A 9,667-nucleotide genomic window follows, 5' to 3' on the forward strand; every position below is an offset into this window, starting at 1 on the left:
TGTAACACTTCCAATTTCTCCGGGCTATCAGGGCTAAGTTTCAAATGATGTGATTCATCTGTGCATGCCCAATTTAGTTCTTCTATTACATGTGAAAAATCAGCACATTTTGTCAAACACAGACAATTTAACACACAAAAAAGTAATGTGTATGCCAAAAAGTAACTTGTTCTACTTTATTTCAATTTCTAATAGCATTATCTGCTTTGCAGTTAAACTCATCAAACTTAAATTATATTATCTGTATGTCTATGGGGATATATTCTGTGTAGGTCTTTAGTGCTAATGTTTTAGCCGTTGGCTGTAATGTTAGCTAGTTCATGGCTATAGGAGTCTGGGTCAGTTGTAACAATAATGCAGATGTTACAACTTACCACACTATTACTTTAACTTTGTAAGACATGTAAGTACTTTGCATTACATTCTGAATCCACTACCTTAAAACAGCTCCAATTTACAGACAGAAATGTCAAAAATGTTACAACTATCCCTGGTCTCCCCTACTAAAGAGCCGCATGGTGTTGCCGACCCCTAGTATAGACTCATGTGACATGCTGAGGAATTTTCTTTGTGTGTGAGTTTGGTAAAAACAATATAAAATGAGCAACCCAAATTTCAGAGATTACCCTGGTGTTTGGCTGGGATGTTTCTCTCCATGTTGCAATGTGTTTATTAAGCCCACTTCAAATGGTGTTCATGAAGGGAGTGCTGCAGGTTATTGTGAAAACTTCTATAACAAATCAGTCTAAAGAAAAAAAAAACACTGATGTTTGGGTGTGTGAATGAACCTACTGCAGGTAACAACAGGTTTAACACAGAAACCTTAAAAACAATGTAACTGAGTTTAAGTGAAACCTGTCTCCACCTGTCCCTGTGAAACACAGATGGTTTGAAGCCTGCAGCGTTGTTTCAGTCAGAATAAAGTGCTGAATAACCAAATGTTAGAGGACGCATAGAGGACGGGACTTTTTTAGGGCCCAGCAGCTTCAGCAGTACTGAGAACAGTGGCTGTGTTTATGCGAGGTGCTTAAATGAAAAGAGCCCAGGCAGCAGGTTTAACAGGTCTTTGCACCCAAACATGAAGTCTGATTGAAAACAACCTCGACATACACCCACAGTATACCATTACTAAGCTACATTTTCAGCTCACTCCTCTGTGAATGTTTTAAAAGAAAACTAAAAACAGGAATTTCTTCAAGACTGGAGTTGCTGATAATGTGGGATTGGATTTTCCCAGAATGTGTCGTAATATTTGAATTCCTGTTTGATTTTTCTTGTCTAGAAAAATAAGAGCATTTTATCAGGAGGCACAAACCTGAAGCTGCCTAGATTTGTGATTTCATTCATTTGAAATAAACCATTTAATATTTCAGTAGTATATTTGAGTCTAATTGTTCTTTAAAGTCTACTTATAATTTCATTCTGATCATCAAAAAGAACTTGTTAAGAAAAACTGCAGTGGGCTTAATTTGTAGCTCGATGGTAAAAAAAAAAATGCGGTCCTTCATGACAGCTACTTTTAAAACTTTATTTTTCATTTAGATTTAAAAACATCTACAAAAGTCTGGGGTAGTGATTAAAGATAAAACATGTTTGTAAAAACAAAGAGTAGAAAACATGATGTGACCAACAGCTGAGACAGTGGAAAAACTGACTTACTTCTAGCTGTCATTCCCCTTACCTGCTCACTTGTGACTTCTGTAAACAGGCTGTGTCCACTTTGATGTCTCTTCCACCTACCCCTGACCACACCTCAATCTTAGCGCAAATACACACTTCAAAACTGACTAAAACTCAACTCAACTTCTGATTATTATCGACTAAGGCTTCAGTGTTTTGTCATCTAATATTAATCTTATTTTAAATCAGTGAGTGATTTATGATATTGTTCTGTTAATTTTGTTTTCAGTCTTAAATACTTCTTGGGGACACATGACATGTAAACGAATGAATGAATTCAATCTTTAACTTTATTTTTTTCCAATGCTTTTTTTGGTTTGTACCCTTCATCACAGTTAGTTGTCGACTCTGACCAAATTGTTTAGAGGCACACAATCACAAATTTAGCCTATTATCTTCATGTACACTCATCTTCTTTTTTATCTTTAAAAACAAACACTAGACTTTAGAAAATAAAAATAAAATGCACTAAAACCATCATTTGACATTACAAATCATAAAAATAGTTTCCGTTTTTAGGGAGGTAAGGATTGAGCTGTGTTCACTTTGGGGTGGCGTACATCTTTCAGAAACAATGCATTGCTATTTAAGCAGCTTAAACTCCACATCTGTACAATATTTGAATGAAAGTAGTGGAGCAAAGAAGCACTATACAAATGTGGCAGTGCTAATAGACAGTAGTACTGTGTATTACTACTGTGCCGAGAAGAGATGTTCAGTTTAGCTAAGCAAGTTTATTACTCGAGTGAAAGTGAAAAAGTGCATGCTCTGTAATGTACTCAAAGTAATAAAGTAAAAAGTGCTCCTTGAAGGAAGATTCTACTAGCCATATTGTAAAAAGGTAACAAAACCTGTGCTATATTAATATAATAATATAATAATGTTACTACTTAAGAATACAAATATTGTTACAATTTAAACTATAATTTAAATAAATGGGGCTAGTTTGTAGGAGACATGCAGTAAACAAAAATAATTTACTGTTGCCTACATGGCAGAGTGTGACTTCACCTAAACAGCAAAATTACAACAGTCACGGTTTAAATTGGGATTCAGCAGATGGGGAGCCCTAAGATCTCTCCAGTGGTTCAGCACAGGGAAACAAATCACAACTCATGATAATTTCTAATGTGAGCTTCACTAGTTGTTTTTTGTTTGTTTGTTTGTTTGTTTGGGTTGCTTTTCCATTTTCTACATCACTACCATACCAAGCCTCAGTCTTCATTTTCACTACCACCAGAGTCTAGACTCCAGGGGCTCCTGACCTAAATCCTATCACTGATGGGATCCCTTTCTGTATCTCATTGGAATCTAATCTCCAAATACATTAGTTTCGCTATCAATAAATAAACAATACATAATGTTTAATTCTTCCAAGTTCTTAAGTTCTCTCATTATTAAACCAGTTGTCTTGATTACAGATGTTATTCTTCTTTGATGAGGGAACAACATTATTTTTACAGGATTAGCAGTATCCATTTAAATGTGTGAGAGCAGCAGTAAAATATAAACAAGACACAAATTTAAATAAATGGTAAATTCTGGTGTCATTGTACATTGTTTTCAATTATCACTAAACCTCAGGTTTAGAGTCAGACAGTGTGTTATTACATCTTTCAATACTTTGTAGCTTTAACACTTTTCTACAAATGATCTCTACCAACCAAACCCACCAGTAAAGTACATTTTCTTTAAGTGGTTCTTAAATGAAATTGTTTTATATTGTACATGTTGTCATTCATGCACATGGCACAGTATTCAAGTTTTAAAAAGGAGTCTTTATGTGGCCCTGCTAACAGTCTCCCTTTAAAATCTTTTATTTTGATGCTCATTATTCATGCATGAGTGAGACACTGAGACAGCAAACAAAGAATGTCTTCCTAAAATGAGAAACATATAAATCTGCAATCAAAAGGTACGATAGTTGCTCAGAATTGCTCAAATTGTTATCTTTGCCATTCTGCAGGTTTGGTTTAGAAAAAAAGATAACTGCCTTGTACATTAAAGAACTACAGTGATACATAGGCAGCACGTGATATAAATCCTCAGCAGGAATACGTTTTCATTAATATCAAGCTGAACATGAGCTCTGCTTCAGAAGTGATGCTCTATAGTGACATCTTCATAGTCATTATCCAATCCCTGCTCAGCCTCGTCGAGTGGGGTCTTTACCATAGAGACATGCATGTAGTTTCCTGTAAATGTTAGAAAGTTAAATCAGCTGCTTACACAGGAAGCAATGATCAGTCTGATCAATGACCAGCATATTGACCGATCAGAGTGTTACCTTTGGCTCTGCATCGATACAAAGACACCATGAGGACAGTGGAGATGAAGTATGGACAGAACACCACCAGGTGGAGGACCACTCGGAATACAAACTGGAGGGAGGAGGAGTCAGGGAAAAGTACTGAGGAAGAGGGAGGAGCTGAGGTGGTTGGTGAAGGTGTGGGTGTAGGTTTTTCTGTGGAGAGAATTGCACCTGTTGAGATTAATATGTGGATGAAATTAGAGGTGAAATCAGAGTGAAGTTTTAAGGCAGGAAGTGGAGCTTTGATTGCAGGTCTACCTATAGAGAGAACCCGACTTGTTCAGGTCAATACATAAATACAATAAAAGGTGAAATCAGAGTGAAGCTCCTCACCTGTGACAGTGATCCAGCTGGATGGAGACTCTCCATGACCGCTGATGTCACACTTGTAGAGGCCTTCATCAGACCTGGAAACATGCTGGATGGTCATGTGACCTGTAGGCTGCTTCCTGATGAGGGAGCCATCTTTATAGAAAGCAGCTGTGAGGTTGGAGGGAGTGGTCTTTGTTTTACAGAGCAGAGTGACGTCATCTCCCTCCATCACAGGGAGGACAGGACTCTGCAGGATCACTGATCCACCTCAACACAGAGACAAACTACAGCATTTCATCCATTTACACACAGCTTCATCAACACTAACTCCACACACTCAGCTTACCAGTGACTGTCAGGTTAACCATGTTACTGATGGGACCCTCTCTGGACTCACACCAGTAAACTCCACTCTCCAGTGGGTCGATGTAGCTGATGTTACAGGAAGAACCAGCTGGTTTCCCCCACCCATCTCCACACTGTGTCCTCTGTTGTTTGTTTGTGTTTCTCCTCAGAGTCCATCCAGCAGAGCTGTCGTCCTCCTCACAGCTCAGAGACACAAAGTCATCTTTAAAGACCTGAGAGCTGCTGGGACTCACAGTCAGACGAGCTGAGAAGAACAATAAGAAATATACAGTGCATTATTTCCTTTTTGCAGCAATCAGACACCTTTCAGATCAACTGAAGTTATGAAACTTGGTGACTCCTGCTGACCTTCAGTGTTTTGAACTCAGTTAGGGAGAGTGGATTAGGCAATTTCTAATATTTTACACTACCATTTAATGCATCAATTTGTAAATGTTTTGAAAGATCAATTTGTGCTGTTCAACAGACTCCGTGTTTGGAGCAACAGTGATCTTTGAGATGCTTTGCTACAAGATGAACAACAGCCACAAGGAGCTGTACCCTCCATAGAGATTGAGACCACAGCCTAAGGTCAAGGCAACATGGAGGGAAGTTAGCCAACTATCAGAACTACAGAAAGCTGTGATAAAGAAAGGGGTGGCTCAGAGCAGACCACAGCAACCTCCTGGTACAGGGTCCAGTATCCATCACAGTGGCAGACATTGAAGAAAGGCTGGACAGCCCCAAGGGCCTGACTTGACTAATGCCTACTGGCTAAAGAAGCTAATTGCACTAAATGGTCGCCTCACAGTGTGACACCTACAAATGTATGGTTACAATTGTAATTTCTTTTGAGAGTTTATTGTTATAAAATGACTTATTTACTGAATTATTGCACTGATTCTTAGTTAGGGTTATACAGATGTAATTGCATGGCTTTGCCACAAAAGGGACGCAACTGAATGCAGTAGCTTGCTCCAAGGCCCCCTTTTGTTTGATGAGGAAGTTACTCTAAACCAGCGGTCCCCAACCTTTTTTGCGCCACGGACCGGTTTATGCCCGACAATATTTTCACGGACCGGCAATGAGGTGTCGTGGATGAATACAACAAAATAAAACTAGTGCCGGTACCGAAAAAAAGAAGATTTATTCATAACACACGTGAAAAGACCCAGGAAAACCGAGTTAACGATAAAACGATAACAAAATAACGTTGAAAACCGATAAAAACCCTGAAAACCATACATTTCACACCTGAGCCTCAACTCTCGCGGCCCGGTACCAAACGACTCACGGACCGGTACCGGTCCGAGGCCCGGGGGTTGGGGACCGCTGCTCTAGACTGAAGGCAACAAATATCTCCTGTCTCTACTTTTTCTGTTGGCACTCTGAGTTGTCAAATTGCATATTTAAAGGCATAAAACCTTGTGCATGTTAGTTCAACGAAAGTTGAATTGTGAAAGAAGTATATTTTCACAGATTCTCTGCTGGTTGAAATGAGAGTTGCTATTATCTAACAAAATGATGGGCCACACTGTATATGTGTTATTTATTCAAAAATGTAGCTCCTGGACAAGGTTCTATGATTGATAACATAACTTCACCCTGGTCCATTTCTCACTCATAATGTTTATGGACTGTATAGTAAATACTGATTTGGGGAGATGGAAGAATAGACTTGTTTATGGTTTTCTGATGTGAAGTATTTTTGCACATGTTAAGATATAAAGAGAGTTTACTAAGATAACAATAAGCAGATTAATCACAGTGTTAATGCTATGGCACAGATATATTTTTGAAACTGGACAGCAGAATTAAGCTATAGTGCATAAAAATACAGATAAAGGGTAATTATTTTATGTATTTATACATCAAAAACAAGATGACCAATTGACTTTAAAATGTAAACTTGATTTAATGTCATGGTTTGTGTTGTAAGAGAACGTAAGGAGAAAAGATGGAGGAACATGTAAATGAGCAAAAGATTGGTCTAAAATTCTGCTTAATGCACTGCGACGGAAGAGCCTATAAAAAAACCCCTCATGTCTCCTGTACCTACTTTTCCTGTATAACACAGCTAAAGGCTTGTAACATAGTTTTGGAGATCAGCAAGCTGCACAGAAATTTTCCTGATCCTTTATTTAACAAACCTGAGGCAGACATCACTGTACAGTTATGTTGGAGCAGGAGACAGCCAACTATGGAGGACTATCCTTGCAACTACATAGACACCTTAGCCTAGAGCTGGGAGTGAAACCAGTTAGCGACTTCACAGCAGACATGGGACACTGTAAGCCTGATCATATAGCTTCCCTAAGAGACATTTTTGCTAAGCAGAGAGGTTAAAGTGCATGGGGGTCAGTTTGAGAACATTAAAAATGACATAAGTTACCATGTACTACTGTACGCAAGCAAACTGATGAGTGGCTACATGTGAACCACACAGAGGGAGAGATCATCCAAGGTGTGCTCAGTATTATGAAACTTGAGCAGTTTAGGGATATGTTGATTGGCAAAGATGACTGATGAAAGAGTGAGTGATTCATTTCTGTCATGGTCCCTGTGTCTCTCTGGCTGGCTCACTCTTGGCCACATGTTTGTTGTGGTTGTTTTTTTGCCCTCTCCCTCACTTTCTCTCCACTGTCCCCTGTCTGCCTGGGTGGAGCTCATTATTGGGCTCCTGTCTTTGGCCCATGCACCTGGACTAATTATCTCCACCCGCCGCACATTGACCTAGTTTCCTGGCCGCTACTTAAGGCCATGGCTCAGAGCATTTTACCACTGGATTGTTCAACGTTCAAGATTTTTCAAGTCCATGAGCATTGGAATTCTTGTGCAGAGCTCTCCAGGTCAAGTTACATTTTTACAAGATAAGAACAGAGCAACTAAGAACAAAAACAGAAATAAAGCATGAAATTGAGAAATTATACTATTTACTATCTACAAAAAACACTGTACAGAGAGGGTGGTAATACACTTCCTAGTATTGCACGCATAAAATTTCACATTTTTACAAATCTGTTTCAGTGAATATATTGCACATTAGTCAGTGATTTTATCCCGCTATACATTCGGTGTTCAATATTTTTTGTTTTGCCATGAGTCTGACAGTGGAGGGGAAGAAGCTGTTGAAAAACCTTGTTCTGTGTTTGATGATGATGTCTGCTCTGTTGTGTGTCAGATTGTATATACAGTTTTTGTGTCTGAGCAGAGGGTGAACTGGATGGTGTGAGTCCCTGATAATTCTCTCTGCTCTTTTTCAACACCGTTCGTTTGTACAGAGAGTCAATTGTTATCATAGAGTCAATTGAGTTTGTGTAACCCCAGCAAATTCCTCGTCTTACTCTCCTGTGAATTCTCTAGCGTTTTTTCTAACTGATATTCTCTATACATAGATTCCCTGGACCCTCCCTGTTATCTTTTCTGGATTCCTGAGTTTAGCTAAGTGGCGTGAAGTGAGAAGGCGCATGAGTGCCAGAGGCTGCCATATCGCGCCATCGGCCCTTCTGGCCAACACCAGTAGGCGGTAGGTGAAGTGTCTTGCCCAAGGACACAACGACCAAGACTGGCCGAGCCGGGGATCGAACCGGCAACCTTCCGATTACAAGGCAAACTCCAAACTCTTGAGCCACGATCACCCCGTGATGATGGTAAATAAATCCTTAAACTTCTGTCTGAGTCCGTTCCGTCTGCCTTGACAAGTTCAGTAACTGTTGAGCACCAAGCAACATGATCCTGAGTCACTTGATCAGGATCATGATGACTGGACTGAAGCAGAAAGTCATGTTCACATGAGCATGTACCCCGATAGTGCGGGGCTCAGTTGTGTTCTACATTTTACAGTAGACCAGGGACCACTCTGGGCAACCCACTGGGGGCTCTGTGGGTCTGCCCACATTACCCCCACACATTTGTTAGGTAAGGCACAGAAGCAGCACCTGCCTGTCTTTCAAGCTTGTGTTTGATAAGGACAGCTTATTTTAAAGTGAGTTGGTTTAAAGGGGAGGAGCTAAAAAACAGCTAGTTTAGGACAGAGAATGAATTTAGAGAATGGACCAAGGCCCTGTATAAAATAAAGAATTAAAGAATTATGAAAATGAAAACTTTAGAGTGTGACAGAAGAAGGTTACTGACCTTGCTTTGTTGTGCAGCACAGTAGGGAGATGACGGCTACAAAGGAAGACAGCTGGGTTAGCTTGAGGTTTTGCAGCAGTGTCTGCAACATTCAGAGGAAGTAAAACCATGCAAACCGCAATCATCTATGTACAAAGCAAAAAGCATGTATGCAATGGAAAAAGTGCAGACAAAGTCTTTTTTTAAACTTACAAACAGTTTTCTTTCACAGACTTTCTAAACTGAGAGAGCCACTTGACAAAAAAAGAACAGTTTAGTTATTCAATTTATTGATTGAAGGGTGCAATGTATTATCATCAGTAGTGTTCCCTGGTTTTGTAAAAGCACATTAACTCTGTTAATCTCCTTGATCTTTGAGGTACTCATTTTGGGGGATCACCGTAGCAGGTGATCATCCTCAATCTCTCCCTATCCCTAGTATAGTGGGGATATCAGGAATAGACACGGTTGGCACTGATTCACCCTGGTGTGTAGGCCAGAACCCCATTTACCCATAGAACACTATCGCCGGGTGATTTATACCCGAGAAAATACATTTACATGATTTCTCCCTCCTCCAGCTGTTTGCGTGTCGAGGAGCCTGTGCCTTCACCAGGGAAGTCTCAAATGTCCCAGGAATGGGTGGACCAAAGACCAGCTTTCCAGAGTCATTATTTTGTTTTAGGAGGTTTATTTTCCATTTTGTTAGACATGGCACAGTTGAAAGTAAAAGAAGACCACTCTAATTTGTCATGTGTTGTCATATTTTGATATATTTGATTACTTTTCATTGGTTATATTATATCGGGTAAAAATCACCCGGCACTAGTGATCGTGTTACTATTTATAGCGATAGTGTTCTAGGGTTAAGGCCAAATTATCCCAGAGTACAGAAGAAGGAGCTTG

At 39.6% G+C, this 9,667-nt stretch overlaps 1 protein-coding gene across 1 annotated transcript; it reads right to left on the minus strand.

Moving 5' to 3' along the window:
* Positions 1–4,343: 4,343 nt before the first annotated feature.
* On the minus strand, positions 4,344–8,546 carry LOC112844127 (Fc receptor-like B; the record flags this gene model as incomplete). Its single annotated transcript, XM_025903741.1, has 3 exons — positions 8,490–8,546; positions 4,650–4,845; positions 4,344–4,570 (listed from the first exon to the last, which is right to left on the minus strand). Coding segments are annotated over exons 1-3 (480 nt in total), but the record flags the coding sequence as incomplete, so codon positions are not given.
* Positions 8,547–9,667: the final 1,121 nt, after the last annotated feature.

The sequence above is a fragment of the Oreochromis niloticus genome, linkage group LG16 (assembly GCF_001858045.2).
Source record: "Oreochromis niloticus isolate F11D_XX linkage group LG16, O_niloticus_UMD_NMBU, whole genome shotgun sequence".
NCBI lineage: Eukaryota > Metazoa > Chordata > Actinopteri > Cichliformes > Cichlidae > Oreochromis > Oreochromis niloticus.